At 42.4% G+C, this 22203-nt stretch overlaps 1 protein-coding gene across 6 annotated transcripts in view; it reads right to left on the bottom strand.

The window, feature by feature from the left end:
• OPCML (opioid binding protein/cell adhesion molecule like) overlaps window positions 1-22203 on the bottom strand; it is a 1096764-nt gene that overhangs the window by 500903 nt on the left and 573658 nt on the right. For 4 of the 6 annotated variants that reach the window (XM_004763938.2, XM_004763941.2, XM_004763939.2 and 1 more), the window contains exon 1: window positions 20491-21159. In XM_004763938.2, the coding sequence (XP_004763995.1) occupies window positions 20491-20657 (167 nt within the window). In that variant the 5' untranslated portion in view covers window positions 20658-21159. The other 2 variants (XM_004763944.3, XM_004763940.3) reach the window with 2 other exon arrangements.

The following is a 22203-nucleotide window of genomic DNA, read 5'->3' as shown; positions in this document are numbered from 1 at the left end:
TTAAACAGCCGAATGTGTGAATATCAAGCAAGGCATTTTGGAAGAAGCATTTCATAAGCCAAAAGCTATTCTGGGACAACATCGGCAGTCTTATGTAATGCAACTTCAGACAAAACTGCAAGTACAAAATCAGACTAGAACATCCCTAGACCACCCCCTCCCCTTATGCAGGTTTCACTGAACCAGTTCATCAATGGCAGCCAGACTCCAAGGAGGTTTGTAGCAAGCTGTACCACAGTGATTATGGTTTCTAAGTCAATTTCCAAATATGGTTACCCTAATAGCAGCTTAAGAAACAGCACAAAACCAAAAACAGTAATGGGAGAAGTAGGTTCTATAAGCACAACCTTATCACCCAGAATCCTTATCTGTAAACTGAAGAGAAAAACAATTGTCAAATCACTCCCCCAGGGAGTCGGAAGAACACCAACGGAAATGACTCGTGGAAAAAAGAGTTCGTTAATTCTGTAACATAAACAACCAAAGTTGTTGTTTGCAGGAGATCTAGAAAAAGCGCACACACACACAAAAAGAGCATAACCTAAGAAAGGATGCTATCCCTTTGCTCAGCACTCTTGGATTCTGGCGCTGGTGGAGAAGGAGGTGGAGGGTTTCTCTGGGCCCTCTCCCAAAGCCTGAAGAAGCCGAGGGTGCAGACAGCTTCCTGAGTATAGACAGGCAGTCAGCGCCCCAGCCAGAGCTACAGCCAGCTTTCTGGGCCTTCCTGGAATACGAGCTCCTTTTATGAGCCTCCTTGTTATTACCACCTATTTCTTTTTATGCTACTGCCAAAATACCACCATTAATCTTTCCCACTCCCTGAAGGCAAAACACGGGTAATTGGATTTATCTGGTTTTAGAATTTGTTAGGTTCCGTTACAAAATAAATAAATAACTGACCTCAAAAGAGAGGGGAGCTGGCCCCAGCCCGCGCTGTCATGTCACCGGCCCTGGCCAGCAGGAGGCTGGCGTTGCCCATCCTCATTAATCTCAGCTATCTCCGCCCTGCACCTTCTCCCTCCTGTCCTCCAGCTCCTCTCTGGTGTGCCCAGTGTGATTTAAGAAGTATACTACTCTGACCCCTTCCGTTCCAGAAGCTTCCCACTGTGCTCTGTTTTCCCTGAGGCTTCCTATCCGCCAACTTAATTGTCTCCCCAATCCTTTACTCCCCACACCACCTCCTTCTACCATGGCTGCTTCCCCTCCTGATTATTGTGTGGGGGGATGTTTACAACTTTCTTTCATGGGCCGTGAATATTCCTGTTTCTCATGTTCCTTTTGCCTTTTGTTTTCTTAAACGTGTATTGATCCAGACTTCATGGGGGACCATATAAAGTGAGCTACCTTCAGTGTTTTCTTTTTTATCAGGTTGGACTACCACCACAGGGATCAGATGAGGCAAGTACTTTTTTAGTTTGTTCCTTCAACCCACATGTATTAAATTCTGCACAAAGCACATGCTCAGGCCATAGCCTACCATTCTCTGAGAATTCTGACCACTCCTTCCCCTACCGTCCCCCCATCCACATCAGTAAGCCACGTGTATATCACAGGGCCTGAGTACATTGCTATTTGCCAACCCAGCAGCAACTGCCCACCAACTTGCTGATGGGACTAGCCTCCCATTATAGAGGCTGAAAATCCAAAATGCCTATGTCCCAAGCCCTCTCTTCTAACTAGAGCCTAGACATGTAACACAGTCCTGCAAATGACACCACAGGGAAATCTGCTGAGTGGTAGCTTCTGGAAAATGTGTTGAAAAGAAACGCCCACAAGCCCTTAATGACTATTTATAGACTTTCTTGGATAAGAATATGATGCCTGGAACTGCGGCAGCCATACTCTGGTCATAAAAGGCAATGACCTCAGTGCTCAACCCTGGAACTTCTTCCCTCCAGCATCCTTATTGAGTGAGATTATAAATATTGCCACTATTTACAGCAATTTTACTGTTATGTTTTATTACTTGGAGATAACAATATCCAATCTGGAACATGATTTTTCCTCCCTCTGGCCCTCACATGGTTGGACTAAGGGTGCATAGTCAACCCAAGCTGAAGAAGTCAATTTTATCTCCTGGAAATGTGACACTGGGAAAGAGATTCTAGACAATCAGTAGAGACTAGCTTAAAATGAGAACCCATGAACTGAGAAGATGTAGGATGACCATCTCACACCCGTGGAAGAGAAAACTGATAGATTAAGGGATAAAGAAAACAGATGTGTGGGAAAAGCAACACTACAAGACCAAGTGACCAAATGGAAAGAGGCAGATGACAGAGTGGCCCTTTTTTCAGAAGCCAATGTCTTTACCTCTTGTGTGTTCCATGGTCCTTACAACACAGTGTACTCCTTTGTTTAAATAATTGGAGTGGGTTTTTCTTTTTCTTTTTCTCCCCCCCCTTATTTATTTACTTACTTATTTATTTATTTATTTATTTGACAGAGCTCACAAGCAGGCAGAGAGGCAGGCAGAGAGAGAGGGGGAAGCAGGCTCCCTGCTGAGCAGAGAGCCCATTGTGGGGCTCGATCCCAGGACCCTGAGATCATGACCTAAGCCAAAGGCAGAGGCTTTAACCCACTGAGCCACCCAGGCGCCCCTAGAGTGGGTTTTTATAAGTTTTACCAACAAGACTATGGCAAAAAATTATGCTGTACCCAGAATCATAGATACAGAGATGAATGAGAAATTTCACCTGCCTTGATGGAAATGGAAGACACAGATGAATATATTGAGAACTTGACATATTATGTTACCATTACAGATACAGATGTAATCGGAGAGTGAGAAGATGGCTAGTTTATCCCCCCCTTGCATGCTGTGCCGGGAACACTAAGGTCAGATGCAATATTTCCAAAGAACAGTGCACAGAACTAGCTTTGGTTGCATGAGGTTCATATTCTTCAATATATGTCTCAGCATTTTTAATTCTGTATGTCTAAAGTTGGGCACAGGACTAATGTATTCTAAAATAAAACTTTTTGGGTCACTATGATGCCTAACCAGGCTTAGAAAACCTGGAAACCACTGAGATAAGGGTACTAAGGGAAATCAGGAAAGACTGACATAGGAAGTACCATTTAGGTGCCTAAAAGATGAGTAAGACCTGCTATATGTAAAAGAGGTTGGAAATGAACTTTTCAGGAAGTGAAAGGGCAGATTGCAAATCATTATGTAAATAAAAGTTGCTTATGTTTATTACATTGCCATTTTGGTATGGTCACAGACATAGAAATATCTGATTACTCCTACTTACACAAAGAGAAAAAGATGCTATTTACTTGCCTCTTGTCTAGCAGACATTATTAACATGTTCTGTTTGCAGAGTATTGTAGGAGGTATTTGAGACAACCAAATTGAAATCCTATTCCTGTCCTCGAGGTACTAACATACAATTGAAGAAAAAAGAAATGTGTGTGTGTGTGTGTGTGTGTGTGTGTGTGAGAGAGAGAGAGAGAGAGAGAGAAAGAGAGAGAGGTGGGGGGGAGATAATGGACAAATAATTTGATTGCCGAAGAGTCTGCTATACCTATAAATACTGGTACGTGGAGTTAATAGTTCAGTCTGCTCTCTTCTTGCTTGCACGGTTTCTGAAGAAAAGCCTGATGTAACTCGTCCTCATTCTACTACAAATAATATCTCTCCCTGCCACACCCCCAGACTGGCTTCTTCTTTCAAGAATCATTTATTTGCCTTTGGATTTCCTCAGATTGAATATAATATGTCTAGGTGTCGTTTTTTGTTTTTGTTTTTGTGGAGTATTTTTTTGCTTGTTTTTTTTGTTTTTTGTTTGTTTTTTTATTTATCCTTCCTGGTGTCTTCTAAGGTTCCTGGATCTGTGGTTTGATGCCTGACATTAATCTTGAAAAATTCTCAGTCATTATTGTTTCAAATATTTCTTCTGTACCTTTCTTTTCCTTCTGATATTCACATTACATGTATGTGATATGTTTTGTAATTTTTCCCACAGTTTTTGAATATTCTGTTTTGTGTGGGTTTTCCCCCAATCTTTTTTCTCTTTGCCTTTTCAGTTTAGACAGTTTTTAATGACATTATCTTCAAGCTTACTGATTCTTTCCTCAGCCATGCTCCATCTACTAATGAGCCCTTCAAAGGCATTCTTCATTTCTGTAACAATTTTTATCACATTTCGTTTTTATTCTCTCTCAGAATTTCCATTTCTTAGCTTACATTACCCATCTGTTCTTTCATGTTTTCCATTTTTTTCCAATAGAGTCCTTACCATATTAATCATAGTTATTTTAAAGTTTCTGGTCTGATAATTCCAACATTCCTGCCATATCTGAGTCTGATTCTGATGATTGCACCTTCTTTTCAACTGTTCTTTGTCTTTAAGCTATAGGCCCCTGGGTTTGGGTATTCCCTGCCCCCAGGAGTTTAGGCTACAGCAAATCCCAATGTAGTGAGGTTCTGATAAACTAGTTTCCTTGAGGGCAGGCTTCTGTTAAAGAGAATAGAAGGTACAGGTTCTTCATATACTTCAAAATGGTTATCTCCTTCTGCCATTTCTTCCATTTTCACCCACAGAACTGCTATGGCCTCTGGAAGAAAAGCTCACAGAAATGTGAGGGCCCTTCCATAAGTCTCAGCCACCTGGAATTTCTTCAAGGTAGTCCACACTCAATCTCCTGCATTTAGTTAATTACTTTTTATGTGTTCCTAGGAGAATCTGACTAAAGCAGTGCATTCAGTTCAGAATAAGCTATGATTCTCTGCATTTACCTGTCTCTAGTTTTAAGAGTGTGTTTTATTCTGTGGCCTCAATTCTCTGGTGAACCTAAGTGAAGCGCTATTGATTTTCAGTTTGTTCACCTTTCCTTTTCTTGTGAGGATGGAAATGATGGTGCCCAACTTCTGTGTTCTACCAGAAACTTTAGGTCTCAGTCAATGACTCTCTATCATTCTTTACTACTCAGTCTCTTACTTACTCTGCTCCAGCACCTCTTTACTACTCTTAGAACATGTTGAGCACATGCTTGCCATGGACCCTCTGTCTTTGCTTTACTCTGGAATCCTATCCCCTGGCCTGGCTCACTTCTGCACCTTGATCAGTTTTCTCCTCAAATGTTACATCAAACAAGTAGCTCCTGACCCGAAATAGAGCTACCTATTTCAATTAGTTTATTTTACTTTATTATTCTTCAGGTCATACATTATTATTAACATTATATTCTATTTTAATGTGTTTATCATGTGTCTAACTTCCCTAGAATGTAAGCTCTATAATGGGAGAATATACTCTTTTGTTAATCATTGTAACCCCACCCTAAAAAAGAGTACATGGCATGGACTGTTCAATAAGTACTTGTTAAATGAATGGATGGACAAACACATCATCATCCTTGGCCTAGGAGAAGATATATGAATGACCAATATGAAAACACTTAGAAAGATACTGAATGTCATTAATCCCTCTGAAATGCAAATTAAAATTTTACAATGGTACACTATTCCATACACACACTAAAATGGCTGAAAATAAAAATTTCAAAAACCTGCAATGCCAAATGTTGATACTGTGGAACAGCTGGAGCCCCCACACATTACTGGTGGGAATATAAATTGGTATAATAGCTTTGGAAAATTGACTGGTTGTTTCCTCAGTCATTAAACCTATGTTGATCATATGACTCAATAATTCTATCCATAGGTATTTCTTAAGAAAAATAAAAATATATTTCCTCATAAAGACTTCTATTTAAATATTCATTGTACTTTAATTCATAAGAACCAGAAACCATATCAACACGGAAACAAGGAAAAAATTGTGGTGTATCCATACAGTGGAATACTATAGAACAACCAAAGGGGAATGAACTGTAAGCAATAACATGTATGAAGATCAGATACATTATATTGAGAAAAAGAAGTCAGATATAAAAGAGTACTATATAATGTAGTATCATCTAATGTATAAGAAATTCTAAAACAGACAAAATTAATGTATGGTGTCTGGAAACAGATGTCTGTCCAGGGCTGGAGGATTGATTTCAAATGGGCATGGAAGGAGATGACAGCAAGAAGGCAGACTAGGAAGCCTCAAGTCCCTATTTTCCCAAAGAAAAATTGAGTAAACAAACTGGAAACTGAATATAATGACTATTTAGGGGCTCTGAAAATCAATCGAAGATCTACAGCAACGAAGCAAGTGACCAATTTTTAAAATCTATTATTTTGATAAGAAATTTCATGGTGTTTTTGGTTGTCCTTGTTCCACCCATTAGTAATGCAGTGCAGCTTGAGAGAAGAAATGGCCTGGACCTCTGTCCAAACTAAACTCAAAATTAACAGAACAAAGGAAATAATGGATATTAGAGATCAGTGAAATAGAGAATAGAAAAACAACATGTAAAATCAACAAAACCAAAAGTTAGTTGCTTGAGAGAGGTGCCTGACTGACTCAGTTGGTAGAGCATGTAATTTGATTGTGGCATTGTGAGCTCGAGCTTTACGTTGAGCATAGTGATTACTTCAAAAAGTTAGCTATTTTAAAAGATTAACAAAATTGGGACACCTGGCTTGCTCAGTCAGCTAAGCATCTGACTTTTGATTCTGTCTCAGGTCATGATCTCACTCAGTGTTGTGGGATCAAGTCCTGCATCAGGCTCCATACTCAGCACGGAATCTGCTTGAGATGTTCTGTCTCCCTTTCCCTGTGACCCTCCCCCCTGCCTTTGTGTTCTCTATCTCTCTCAAATAAATAAAATCTTTAAAAAGAAAAAATAATATAAACAAGCATTTATCTAGATTGACTAAGAAAAAAATACTCAAATAATCAAAATCAAAAATAAAGGAATAGTAAACCAATTTTACAGATGTAAAAGGATTATTGTAAGAGAGTACTATAAATAACACTACATCAACATATTAAATAATCTAAACAAAATAAGCATTCTTAGAAACACACAACATACTATAATGGAATTCTGAAGAAACAGAAAATCTGAACAGATAGATAATTATGAGGAGATTGAATCAGTAATCAAAAATCTCCCTGAAAGCCCAATACCAGACAGATTTGCCTGAATTCTACCAAGCATTTAAAGAGTTAATAACAGTCCTCCCCAAACTTTTCCAAAAATTTAAGAGGAGGAAACAATTCCATACTCATTCTATGAGGCCAACATTATCCTAATACCAAAGTCAAACAAAAACACTGTAAGACAAGAAAGCTACAGACCAATATTTCTTATTGTCACTGATGCAAAAATGCCGAACAATATACTAGCAATTCCACAGTATACTGAAAGTATACTGAAAGACTGAAAGACTGTATACCATAACCAAGTGGAATTATTTTCCTGGAATGCAAGAATGGTTCAACCTATGAAAATCAATATAATACACCATATTAGCAGAATTAAGTGGAAGGAAAGATCACCTCATTAATGCAGAAAAAGTATCTGACAAAATTCAACAGTCTTTCATGGTAAAAAAATCAACAAAGAATGGAGCAAACTCCATAAACATAATAAAGCCCATAAATGGAAGCTAACATCATACTAAATGATGAAAAACTGAATATTTTCCTCCAATACTAGAAACAAGGCAAGGATACCTGCTTCTTTACAACACAGTACTAGAAGTTCTAGCCAAGTCAATTAGGCAAGAAAAATATCTAAAGGCCATCCAAATTGGAAAGGAAGAAGTAAAATTATCTTTGTAGATGACATAATCTTATATGCAGGAATTCCTAAAGATCCCATAAAATCTGTTAGAACTAATAAATGAATTCAGTAAAAATCACAAGATACAAAATCAACACATAAAAATTAGTTGTGTTTCTATGTACTAATAATGAACAATACAAAATGAAAATTAAATAACAACTCCAGTTATAATAATACAAAAAAATAAAATACTTAGGAAAAATTTCACCAAGGAGGTAGAAGACATGTACAGCAAAAATTTCAAAATATTTCTGAAAGAAATTAAACAAGATAAGAATTGATGGAAAGATATCCTGCATTTATTGATTGGCCATAAATATAAAAATAAATATAATATTTTAAGACATCAATACTACTTTAAGCTATCTACAGATTCAATGTAATCCTTATTAATATTCCAGTGTGGTGATGGTTTTTTTTTTTCTTCAGCAGACATAGAAAAATTCATCCTATAATACATATGGAATCTCAGGGGATCCCAAATAGCAACAGCAATCTTGAAAAAGAGCAAAGTTGAGGTCTCATATTTCCCAATTTCAAAGCTTAATACAAAGCTACAATAATCAAAACAGTGTGTTTTGCATACTGGCATAATGAAATAGAATGCTCAGAAACAAAACCTTGCATAATTTTCAAATGATTTTCAACATAACTGTTTTCAACATAACTTCCCCCACTCAATGGGGAAAAATAGTCTTTTCAAGAAATGATGGTGAGAAAATTGCATATTCACATGCAAAAAAATTTAATTTGTATTCTTAGCTCATATCATATACAAAAATTAACTCGAAATGGACTAAAACCCTAAATATAAGACCTAAATCTATGAAGCTCTTAAAGAAAACATGCAGGAAAAGCTTCATGACATTGCATTTGGCAGTGATTTCTTGGTTATGACACCAAAAATATAAGCAACAAAGGAAAACAAGACTACCTCAAAGTTAAAAACATTTTTATCAAAAGACACTATCAATGAAGTAAAAAGAAATCCACAGATGGGAGAGAACATGTGAAAATTACATATATAGTAAAGAATTAATATCCAGAGTAAAGAATTCCTATATCTCAACAACAAAAAAATGAACAACCTGCTTAAAAATGGGCAATAAAGTTGAAGTCTCTTCAAAGAAGATATATAAATGGCCAATAAGCAAATCAGCATCACTAATCCATAGGAAAATGCAAATCAAAACCACCATAAAATAGCACTTCATTTATCTATTAAAATGGTTATTTTTAAAAAATAGCAAATAAATATTGGCTAGGATGTAGATAAATTGGAATATTTATGCACTGCTGGAAGGAATGTAAAATGGTGAGGTCATTATGGAAAATGGTACAGTGGTTCCTCAAAAACTGAGCAGAATTACCATATCATCCACTTCTGGGTATATACAATTCTACTTCTGGGTATATACTAAATGAATTGAAAACAAGGACTTGAATAGGTATTTATACACCCATGTTCATAGCAGAATTATTCACAATAGTCAAGAGGTGGAAGCAACCCAAGTGTCCAGCAGCAAATAAATGGGTAAACAAAATGTGATATACACATGCAATAGAATATTATTCGGCGCTAAGAAGAAAAGAAATCCTGACACATGCTACAACACTGATGAATTTTTAAGACATTATGCTAAGTGAAACAGACCACTTACAAAATGACAATACTGCATGATACCACTTACATGAGGTCCCTAGGGTAATCAAATTCATAGAGACAGAAAGCGGAATTGTGGTTCCCAGAGGCTGCAGGAAGTGGGGGATGGAGAGTTCCTGTTTAATGGGTACGGAGCTTCAGTTTGGAAAGGTGGGAAAGTTCTGGAGATGGATGGTGGTGATTGTTACATATAACGTGAACATATTTGATGTCACAGAACTGTATACTTAAAAATAGTTAATGGTCACTTGTCAAATGACTGAATCTTGATTTTGGCTTTATTAAGTCTGATCTCATGGTAGTAAGATCGAGCCCCACACTGGGCTCCATGCTGGGGATGGAGCCTGCTTAAGATTCTCTTTCTCCTTCTCTCTCTGCCCCCTCCCCATCACCCAGCTGTCATGCATACACACGCACTCTGTCTCTCTCTCGAAAAAGGAAAAAAAAAAAAGTCAAAAAGGTAAATTTCATATTACATACATTTTACTGTAATAAAAAAAGAGGGCATTGAAGGTAATACAAATGTCCTGTACCAGTTGGAATGGTGGTTATGTGAGTGAATACAAATGTCCAAGTTTGTTTGCGTGGACACTTTTATATGATGCATTTTAAGTAAATGCTCTTCCCCTTCTCCCTTCTTCTCCTTGTCTTCTCCTCCCCCACTTCCTGATCTGTAGGCCCTTCATCTTCTTTTTTTTTCTTTTTTAATTTTATTCATTTATTTGACAGAAATCACAAGTAGATGGAGAGGCAGGCAGAGAGAGAGAGGGAAGCAGGCTCCCTGCTGAGCAGAGAGCCCGATGCAGGACTCGATCCCAGGACCCTGAGATCATGACCTGAGCTGAAGGCAGCGGCTTAACCCACTGAGCCACCCAGGCGCCCCCCTTCATCTTCTAATACATTCACTGGATATAAGTGTTTAAAGAGGAAAGTCAAGGATTAATTCAACTTTGTAATATTCACACCGCCTAGTGTAGTGCTTGGCATATAGTGGTTTAGAAAAGCTTCTTTGTTAAGTTGTTAATTCAGCAATTTATTTTTTAATGCAATGCTACTGTTTATTGTGAACTTACTATATGTCAGTCTTTAAGTTCTTATTAACTTGATGCTACGTATTCCTCCCCCAAAACCCAAAGAAGTGGCTATAAAATCCCTTTATTTATTTATTTATTTTATTTTTAATTTTTTTTAAATATTTTATTTATTTATTTGACAGAGAGAGATCACAAGTAGGCAGAGAGGCAGGCAGAGAGAGAGGAAGGGAAGCAGGCTCCCTGCTGAGCAGAGAGCCCGATGCGGGACTCCATCCCAGCACCCTGAGATCATGACCTGAGCCGAAGGCAGTGGCTTAACCCACTGAGCCACCCAGGTGCCCATAAAATCCCTTTTTTTTAAAATCATGAAACTGAATCTTAGTCCAACCATATAGAGCCAACACGTATCAGAGCTGAGATTAGAAATGAGATTTTTTTTGACTTTAAAGTCTGTGTTTCCTAATCTCTTAATAGGAGTTACGCTTTACCTTATATTTCACTAAATGTCCACTGATGAGCCAATTGTAAACAGAGTGTATAATCAAGAACATCCTGTAAACTGGTCCTGCCCCACAGGTATGGCAGGATATGGGCTCCTGAGACATATTCATAGATGTCACAGGAAGAATTTATCACAAAAACAGCTGCACTTCAAATGGCCAAGGAAATGGGTTCATAAATCCCTTCTTTCAAAAGTGCCTCCTGCAATTTTAGATTACTCACATTGGCATTTCCGTTCCCTAAAGTTTGCCGATATACTTTCAGAATGTGACACCATTTCTTTTGTAACCTTGATAAAAAGGGAGGAGGGAGGCTCACCTCCCTTGCAACTGATCGGAATTCCCTGCCAGTGGCTTTAAGAATATTGTGAAATTCGTGAATACAGCAATTATAACAAGCAGGAGGAGACGGGACAAGTTAAATACCAACTATCTAGGGAGAGATCATTATCTCCACTAGGATTCAAATGTCAGAATCTCTGGTTGTAATTTCAGTGACTTCCCAATTACCTCAAAACGGGTGAGAACATCTTCATTAGAAAAAGTAGAAATGCGCGCACGTGTGTGTGCGCACGCGTGTGTGCCTGTGTTTGTGAGGGTGGAAAGAGAGACCAAAAGGATAGAAACAAAGGGCAGTATTTGTCTTTTCAACAAACATGGAGCAACTACTACATATTAGATATTGTCCCGGACACTGGGGATACAAAGACCAAGGGTAGATATTAATGTATTTTAACAGAAGACATGGAAGAAGCAATAAAAACAACATGGGAGGAGGAAAATTTTCAGAGCTGGCCTAGAAAACACAGCAAAGAACAAAGATGAATACCATTGTTTCCTGCTCTTCCTTACACAGTGTCTTCTTATACCAGGTATCTCAATGTGAGCGCGACCACTCCAATAAAACACTGGACTGACTGAATTCTCTGTGTCACTGATGGTGGCTCTGCCTTTTATCCATCATGGGAAGCTCCAAACAGTGACTGGGAGACCCTGTGTTGGGATGGCATCAATCACAACCCATTCCAGTCAAAGTAGACAAAAATCTGACACAGCAATCTATATATCTGAGGATAAATGGTTTAAGTGCACAGGAGCAAGTGTGTAGCTTGGCCTAGACCTCACATACTACCTGCACTGACGGAATCTCCAAAACGGACATTTGGTGGCAGGCAAACAGTCAGCATTGGAAAGTTCATGAAACCCTAGGCTTCCCTAGGTTTCCCTAGGTTTTGTAGGAAACCCTAGGAGTCAAGGGTGGACCTGGTCTTTTAGAGAAGAGGTCCTGGGAAGGCAAGGTGGGATTCTTGGGACTCAATCACCCAGAGCCTAGGGTGGGTCCCACACAGAGTAATGAGACATGGACTAAAATAAGTCAGTGACAAGAATGGGATTGACCACTGGGTGACAGGTGGGAAGCAAGGTTCAGAAAGAACTGAGTCTTAGCAGCAAGTGAGAATCTGAGCATGACACGACTCTTTGTCTTGATTTAGCATGGGCGCTGGACCCCTGTGTGTCTGGTCCTATGACCTGGACACAGGGGAAGGAGACATTCACACACTGGAAATTGTGGGACACGGTAATTCTTGTTGAACGCTTTCTTCCTTTTTTTCTCGAACTTTGACTACCAGGTAATCCCACACTTTTCCCTCCTCTTAGCTCTGTGTCTTCCTTCAACTCTTAGCTGACACCTTGGGAAAATCTCTGTTCTCTTCTCTCCATTTTTGTCTTTCATTTCCTTTATCTATCTTCCCTTCTTCATCTATATTTATAAAAAAAAAATCCAATCATCAGAGAAGTAGCCAATGTATACATGTACTTGAATCCAATAAAATGAAAGCTATATGTCTTAAAATTGAATTTGGCACAACAGAAACAAGACAAACTCCAAAACTTTTGAAAGTATTCAGAAATATCTTTGAGAGAATGTTTCCATATTATTTTCCTCTTGCTATGCCTACTTTTCTTCAGCATTGGCATTCATGATAAATAGAAAATTATCATATTCATTTTTCTCTTGCTTTTGTGTAATCACTTCTTCTACAACAACGGGGCTCCCTATTATTCTTCATTGCTAGCGTGTCGCATTTTGGATAATTATGAGTTAAATTATCTTCTGTAGGCTAGCCAGAAAACTTAACAACCACTTAGAACATTCTTTGTTCCTATTATGCAGTGGAAACTTGGTTAATCGAAATGCCATACATTTTCAGACCCACTGAAAATGTTTAATATTCAAAACTAATTTTTAAGCATTTTATTGATCAGCACTTTTATGGGAAGCCAGGTCAAATCCTTCAGCGTCTCTTTGATTTAAGCAAAATGTGCGGTCTCCAGGGAAGAGGAGGCCAAAAGGGGTCACATGATTTCCTCCAGGGTATGAATCAGAGGCAAGGTGAGTTACAAAGCTTGTGGTTCTGTTTTCACAGCCGAATGGTTTAAACTAAAATACAAATATAAGGACGTCAGGAGATTGTGCAATGATATATATTTTAGGGTTTAAAAAAATAACTTCCCTTTATTCTATACTTCCATTCAGATCTCTCATTTCCTTACAGTTCTCAAGGAAGCACTCTGGCATCAGTGGGCTCTTGTCAAGAATCCACTGCCTACCTGGTCTTAGTTTGCTGGGTTCAAGGAGATCCTGGCTTACTCTGGGAGGTCATGTAGTATGGGGGCTGGTGGGAAGGTACAAAGCGTAGGACAGATTCAAAGTGAAGAGCACTTGTGATGGGCTGAACAGGACCCTGGACCCTGCCGGCGTCTGTCACCCTGGGCACTGTTGGCAGCATGCATCACGATCAGCCGCAGACGACAGAGCCACCTTTACTCACATGCAGGTGGGGGCAGGTAAGCAGCAGAAAGCAAAGAGGACCACTAATGGAGATCAGCTCAGTTACAGCCCTCAACTGCAGTGGAGATTTCCTGACCTTTCATCAGGTGTAGGTCTGGGGCACAGAAAGGGGGCTTTTGCTTTTTCTGCTGGCTTTGGAAGCTCTCTATGTTCTCTGTGCCCAGGCGGTGGCAGGGGTTGGGAGGAGAGGGTCCTATAAAACTGAGAAGAAGAAAACGGTCTTCCTGGAGCAAATCCAGACATCATAACCACATAACCAAAGGTAAGTGACTTAACTGTTCTAATACTCTATCTCCGAGGCTGTTATTTAGGGATAATAATATTCTGTAAATCACAAGAAACAATAATTGGCTTGGCCTCTGACACACACGTAATCATGGATAATTGAGTGTGTTTGTTTTAAAGTCTCCCCCGCCTTACCAATTTTATGAAAGGGTCTGGGGTGTGATCCTGCAGGGAGAGTGACATAAGGCTCAAACATGTCCCATCTCTAAAACCTTCTCTACCAAGGAAATGACACACAGATAGAGGCAGGGTAACTGCTGAGCTGCAGAGACATTACAACTTCAATTTTCACATCTTAAAAAAGATACACCAGGGTACAAGGAGCTGCAGGAAGGTGTCATTTACCGGGAGGTGGGAAAGGACTGATAATGCAGGCTCTCCCCCAACGCCCAGCCCATGCCAGCTTTCTCTCCAGCTCAGCTAGACCCAGCATCGGCTGCAGAGAATAGCATCTTCCTGCAGGGAAAATAATAAACAAACAAAGGAATCTGAAATGATCTGCTGCTGTCTTGCCTGGATTAAAAAAAAAAAAATCAAGAAAGGTTAACATTTGGTTCCTAAGTTAATAGACAATGCAAATTTCTACCAGCCCTGAAGATGTCTTGGTCCATAATTCCCTCTTATCCTATGACTGTGAAGACTGCTGCCTGCTAATAAGTAATTTTCAAAGTCCTCCCTTGGGAAGATCAAATAAGACCTATTTGGCTCCTCCTCTTTCTGCATCCCACTGCTGGACCCCATCAGATCTGTAACACACACGAACCAGCGCTGCTGTCCTCCCTGGTCCCCTCAGAACCAGCCACATAGTAAGCATGAGAAGCAGGCCCAGGGACAGTCGCTTTTCAGAAGCTGGAAAGAAAGAACAACAGGGCTACAATGAATCCAACTTAAACCCTACTTAAAGGCCAAAAAAAACAAAAAGAAAGAAAGAAAGAAAGAAAGAAAGAAAGAAAGAAAGAAAAAGGAAGGAAGGACGGAAGGAAAAAGATGCTTATGACAAGAGGGGCTGAATTTTCCAAAGCAATTCAGAAACCCACAGGGCATATGTCATGAATGCTTTAAAATTTCCTTCCCCTTCCTTGGCGTGTGGTACCTGGCGTATGTGTTGGGGGAGGCAGATGTATTCCAACTAATCAGTGATGTCAGAGAGAGCTAGCGTCCAGGCAGTCCTGCTCTGTCAGCCTGCTGGATCCTGCAGCCTCGTCCTAGTGCTCACAAACCAACTCCCTCACCCCACCCCACCCCACCCCCACCATCTCCCCCTCTTGCCTCCTTGCTCCCTGTATCTCCATGTCTACACAGGGCAGATCTCCACAGAGACAGCTTCATGTCTAAATATACTACTCTGTTGGCTGTGAAGAACGTTCCTCTCAATCCTCCTCCCGTGCTCAGTATCTTGCCCTCAGGGATAGTCGCGCTTTTTGCAGAGTTTCAGATCAGACTGTGACCCACTGGGGGATTCAACTGTCCCTTCTGGCAAGGGATTTAGGTAGAATCCAAAAGTCCCTCAGGCCTCCAAGATCTCTAACCAACTGCTGTGTCTGAGTGTCCCGGCGTCGCGGTTCGGAAGAGAATGGAACTTTTTAGTATCAGCACTTTGTTGCTATAGAGGTAATAATACATGATAAGAGAATGAGTCCTGTTAAAAAGGATTAAAACATTCAACCGATACTTATTTTTTAATCCTTTGTGTCCATCACAATGTCTGTACTCGATACCTAAGACAGGGCTCCTAACCTCCAGGAGCTCCCCATCTAACCAGACCCACACCTAAATGCTAGGTCTGTGGTGTGCATCTGCTGGGACAGAGATACTTAGCAAGTGTTACTGGAACTCAATGAGGGTCATTCTGGGCCTCAAGGAGAAAGCAGGATACTGGGGGACGTGGGAAGAAATTAGCACATTTTGAAGGTGTGTATGGGGTGAGGGGGGAAGGGAGGAAAAGCGGAGGGCATAAACCTGGAAAAGACTGAGAGTATTATGGGCTGTTATTAAGGAATCCCTCCCAGTACCAGTGACAACTTGCATGTACACGTTGCTTAGTAGTTAGAATAAGGCCATATACTTTATCAGTTTACTTCATATTCATCATATGGCTGATACATCAGCTGATATCCTAGACAGAGCAGATATTGGTTCTAGGTGTACACAGTTGGACCAAAGTGCACAAAGCACCACTCATGTAGTTACTGAGTGGTAGAATAAGAATCAAATCCAGGCCCCTGAACCCATGCCCTTTCTAGAGCACAAGGCAGCCTGTGTGTGGTCAGGTACATGCACACATGCAGGAGGCCCTTAAGGGAAGTTAGGGTCATTGGCAACCCGCTAACTTGGATGCTCTGGGGGCCGGACAGGGCTTTAGAGAAGTGGTTCTTGGCTCCAGTTCCACAATAGAAATACTGGAAGAAATTTTCTTTTTGTCTTACAAGCCCACCCCGATGCCTAACTCCAGAGAATTTGATTTCATTGGTCTGGGAGGCTGACAGTACAAGTTTTTAAAAAGCATCCTGGCAACTCCAGTGTGCAGCCTGGGTCAGCATCATGGTGCGAGGGGTCTCTTACAGGCACATACTTGCTTCCATGTCCTTTTATGTCTTCCTCTCCCCAGACCAAGAGTGAAGACTCTGCCCTTCCCTGTGACCTTATTCAGCATAGGCAGCTTAGATACGGCAATGGGCAAAAGTGTTTCTAATAACCTAGTGCCTGTTCTGAATTTTCAAATTTTCACAAACAGAAAAGCTTCTGAGGGTGAGTGCAAAATAGAGAAAAACGTTGTCCTTGGGAGCTTGACTGACCCAGTTGCTGGGGAAAATCCCGCGACTCAGATTATTCCTTGGCAGTAGTTAACCCTCAAATACTTGGTTCCAACTGGATTAGCGCAGAACTCCAAATGAAAATGCAGGGACATTGCAGAAAAAAAGAGTTATTAAGCATAATCCCAGATCAGCAAGCCTGGATGAGTAAAACTGATTATCCTGCCATGTATTATATATAAATAAATACATAGAAACAGTATGCCAGTGGGAACTTTTCCCATTTAGTGGACCATTCCCTTACAGTAACAAGCCCTACCTCCATCTTATAGCAGCTCTTCACAACATTCATGTATACAGAGGACGTGGTTCCACTGAGTACCTAAAGCAAATTTAGAGGAGACTGAGGCCCAGGAAGAAAGCATACCTGGCTACCATTCGTGCAACAGAAATGGCTTAATAGGACCCAACTGACTACAGTGAGCATCCTGGGCTCCTTTCCTGATTCAGACATAGAACTTCTAGATACTTGTCATATCTAATCTAATGGAAAGGCACAGAACATTTTTAACCCAACAGCAGATAATTGTAATGAAATGATTCTGGCCAAGAGGGCCCATTTGTAATAATGAATTCAAATCAGATTCATAGAAGCTATAATTCAGCCACAGTGAACACCACCTTCATTTCCCATATCATCTCTCTTCCAAGAAGGCAAAATTACTCAATATTCAAATAATTATTTTTACTTTTCAAGTAGCCCTGTGAAGTAGTTATGAGGAAGATAATATTGCCTCACTTATATAAAATGAGTTTTATCTACGTTTGAAACTTCAGTGTCATCTTCGGCACATCACTTCCTAACGTCCCTCAATGCAATCAAAGACCTATCAAAACAAAACTGATATCTCCCAGGAAAGACATCATCCTTCTCTAAGCCGTGCCATTTCTCCTTGGAAAATTCAAATGAGGGACCCGTTTCCTGTGTTCCTCTGCTTTCCTACTAGGTCTCTGACCTATTTTGTGACTTCAGGTAAGATTTAGAAACAGATGTGAGAGATTTTGATCCAAGGTAACCACATTCGGAAAGACTCTGTGGCTCACGGGCCTGAGAAGCATTCATTGTTTTCAAGACATCCTGCACATTTGTTGCATTCAGAACACTGAATTTCCAAACACTGTATTCCCAAGGGAACATCTTTAAGGAGACGGAAGTGTGACCATACTTAGAATCACAGTCTTTCAAAAACAAAATACAACACAGCATAAAACATGATACATTTATCTGGGGTTGATGCTAAGGATTTCCTGAGACTGGAAGCCAGGACTCTCCCTCAGAGCAATGACAAATAAGTTTTTCATTGACATAGGCACACAGCTGTTAGCCAATAAAACAAAGGTACATACAAAACTAGAGAGAGGTTGGGACCCTCAGAAAGCTGCAGGAGATTGTGATGTTGTTTTAAGAAACATTGTGAGAGGAGTGAAATCGAAACCTTAAAAAAATCAGAAATTAATAAGAATTAAATGACAAAGCCAAAAAAAGGGGGGGGGGAATGAATTATAGGCAAAAGCATGTAAAATGGAATCACCTGATAAGAATGAAGACCAAAGTAATGAGAGAAGAACACAAGAGGAAAAAAGGAAGAGAATATAAAGAGATTAAAATGTGGACAATGTGCTGAATCTCTCTATTTCAGAGTAAATTATATGGAGGAGGAGAGACAAAATCAACACAAGCCATGTTTACTTTTAAAAAATAAAAGCATGCAATCAGGTAAAAGATAACAGTTATACTCGCACGTGTAAGGTTTTGTTTTTTTTTCCTCACAAAGCACAAAAAGCAACTATTCAGCTTTTCCCGTTTTTATTCCCATTCCCATTACCAAGCCCAGCTGCTGAACATTTGAATTGAAGATCATGAAACCAGGCCAGCAGCTAATAAAAAAAAAAGGCAGAGCCAAGTTGGCCCTCTGCTGGTGGAATCATCTTACGGCATCCCGGAAAGCAGAAAGCTGGAGTTTTCCTAAGTTTCTGCTTTAACTTTCAGGGTCAGGAATGGGACAAAAGATTTGGAAGGTTTAGCAAGGAGGCCTTATTCGGTGCTGGGCCTCTTTGCCCCCAGTAATAGATTCGAAAATTAAAGACAGCTGCGTGGCAGCATCAACAGCCCCTCACGCCTGCTAACATTTACCAACATTTCTTCGGTGAACCTGTGTCGCAGCCTGGGTACCACTCCTATCTTTGAGCTCACAGCTCTGCTGCCAGTGAGCACCCCACAAGTCAGTTCTCAGGGAGTAGGCTCCAGAAACTTCTCGAGGCAAGGAAATAGCCATAATGCACTCTAGTCTGGGACAGGCTGAGGAGGGCCCACAGGGCTACAAGGGTTTTCCCTCCTGCAGTCAGGGAAGGGAGTCTGTCCCCAGGACCCCTTTATCTCTCTTCATCTGGGCCCCCCCCCCCAATCACCAGCAGACAGACCTGTGAAACCTGTTCTCTTCCTCAAAAGAAGATGCAGCTAAGAATCTCCCAAAGTGGCAAGAATTCAACCTTAGCCTGGAGCTTAGGAAAGTATAACCAGTGTCCCAAGAGGCCTTTCTTTCCTTCCTGGGGGCACAGCTAGTCCAGATACAGAGAGAACTCTACCAGAGCAGCCAGAGGAACAGGAAGGAAGCTCCATTCTCAACTGTTCCTTGGAGAAGTCAAGCCTTTTGGCTGCAGAATCCGGGACAGCATGTTTTATTTTCAACATAACCATCAAAGTCATAGACAGGGCAAACGCATTCAGCCTGTGTACACTGTGAGCCAGAGTTAAGCTGGGACGTCCCTGAATCTGTCTCCTAGGACCAGAACTGCCTCATTAAAGGGATAAAAGATGATATCTGCTGAGCTGGTGGAAAGTGGTGGCTGCATTTTTATTAAAGTCTCTGCTGCAGCAGGCCCAGTCCCCAAAGGTTCATATTCCAAGAATCTCCACCCCTCTGCCTGGAGCATGTAAGTGATTCTCCGTAACTCATTAAGGTAAAACAAAAAGCTTTCTATTGTGCTTTTCGCACAGGAGTGATATCGTTGCATAAAAGCTACATGTTTCCTCTCTTTGGCCTGAGCCTGCCAAGATAAAACTGCCCTCATAATTTATAATATGGGTCCCAGGAGCACCACACACGGTTGACATGGATGACTGAGTCTTGAGCAGACTCATAAACGGCCATGGCCCAGCACTGGCAATACCAGAGCCTGACATTTTAAGTATGTCTCTGAAGGAGGAAGCCACCCCATCCAGAAGACCATCTTGCCTAATCACATACCTTCTGGCCTGTGAGAGAACCACCAAAGCGCTCAGTGATCTCAGGCTAAACCCCAGTACTGAAATTACAGGGCGCTCTGTTCTCATCTTGATGCCAGGGCAAAAGTGAATCTAGCCATGCCATGGCCTCATGGATGCATGGAGTCCCAAGCATGGACCTCAGGGTCCTACATCAGATCCTGGACCAGAAAAGCCAGAGCAAATGACAAACCTCTCCAGGAAAATGGGTGTTTGCAGCCACAGTCCGCAAGTGGGCAACTCTCGGGCCTGCAGAAAGGCCCTTCGCATGCCCCACTCCCCCACCCAAGCGTTCTGCTCTCTCTCTTCTGCTTTCTTGCTGGCCCTTAACCCACGTCCTCACATCCGAGGGGCTCAGTCCCCCGCTGAAGTACAGCTCCCTACCTGAGGGTGGCGCTCTCCCCCTGCCGGACCGTCACGTTGTCCATAGCTTTGGGGAAGGTGGCATCTCCGCTGCGCACGGGCACTCCTGTGGGTACAAGGAACAGCAGCCTGAGAGACACGACCACGAGGCACTTCCAGGGCAGGAACAGGTACCCACAGACCCCCATCCTCGACAGCCACAACTTCCCAGAACTCCGGCAGCGGCGCGGTCCTCGGCCCCCGCCCCGCACACCAGCGGGTCTCGGGTTGTGGTGTGGGGAGACGGGAAAGGGATGGAGCAAGCCAGAAGCAGAGAGGGGGAAGGAGGAGAAAAGAGTCCAGGCTCTCCGGAGCCTAATGATTCTTCCTCAAATCCTGCCTCAGCTTTCCAGCCTAGCAGAACCAGATGCCCCCTCCTGCATCCAAAAAGAGCTTTCTTGACGCTCCCCTGGGGAGGGGGGAAGCAGCCGGGAAGGGAGAGGAAGAAGGAAGGTGCAGGGATGAAGGTCACAGATTGCTCTTTCTCTGCCTCTCTCTTCAAGATGCTACTTTAAGATTCAGTTGGGCACGTTCTGCAGAGTCTGGCATCAAAAGTTTATAACCCAAAGAAGCAAGGCAAGTGTCTCTGACATAAAGGAGATGTCCTAAAAGGCTGCTGCTTCAAGGAGAGGAGAAAATGTTTTATTAGCTCACACACATGTACAGATGTATTTATAGACCAGCCCGAGTCTCGAATCTGGAACCCAAAGGCGGCCAAAAGTTCCAGCGCGGGGACGTGGCCGTCGCAGCCCGAGGATCCGTTGGTGCTGGGCGTCCTCCACCGCAGCCCGGGCGGCGACTGATGGCCAGCCCGGCCCGCGTCGCCAGCCCGCGGAACGCCGCCCGGCGCAGGCTGCGGGCGCACGGGGAGCTGGCGGAGGCGCCCCCGCCTCCTCCGGGGACGCGGCACGGGACGCGGGGACGCGCGGACGCCACGCTCAGCGGCCGCCCCCGGCCTCTGCGCCGCCTTCCTCCCGGGAGCGGCCCCGACGCGCGCGGGCCCCGACCGCCGGGGTTGTCATGGCAGCAGCTCCATCACTGACCGCCACTTTCTCCGGGGCTGGCTGCGAGAGAGCGGGCGGACTGCGCGCTCATCCCGGCGGGCGGGCGCAGGGAGCGGGCGCCCACCTTAACCCCTGCCTCGCCGCGCCGCACCCACACGGGCTGTGCCGCTGCGCGGGGGTGAGGCGGGCGCCGCAGCTGGCTCCACTCTCCCCTAGACACCCGAGCCAGCGGAGAGGATGCCGCGCCCCTCCTGGTCGCTCCCCCTGCAAGAGGCGGGTGGAGGAGGGAGGAGAGTGGGGGAAGAGGGAGTTAGGGATGGGGTGGGGGTGAGCAGGAAATGGAAAAGTGACACTCGCACCTTTCCTCCCCTTGCCCAAACAGAAGTTGCCAGACCCTGAACATCATTTCCCCGGAGGTAGTTAAACCGGTGTGTGCAGGGTCACCACTCTGCCGCCCTTTGCCACCGGGCCAAGCTACAGTCTTAGGGCAGGGTTCCCCGGAGCTTTTGTAAAAAGATGAAGTATGCTTTCTGCTCAGATGACCCACCTCAGAGCTACTCATGGCTCTAGACTTGCTCGCTCGCTCTCTCCCAAACTGGCAAATCTGAATTTCTTCTTACTGCACAACATACAGAATAGTCCCCAACCTACTCCATGTTCCAGTATCTAACTGTTAAAAAGCAAGAGATGG

This window comes from Mustela putorius, unplaced genomic scaffold (assembly GCF_011764305.1).
Source record: "Mustela putorius furo isolate JIRA1106 unplaced genomic scaffold, ASM1176430v1.1 tig00000460_pilon_pilon_pilon, whole genome shotgun sequence".
Classification (NCBI taxonomy): Eukaryota; Metazoa; Chordata; class Mammalia; order Carnivora; family Mustelidae; genus Mustela; species Mustela putorius.
The sequence above is the reverse complement of the archived record's forward strand: the minus strand, read 5'-3'. Positions and strand labels throughout refer to the sequence as shown.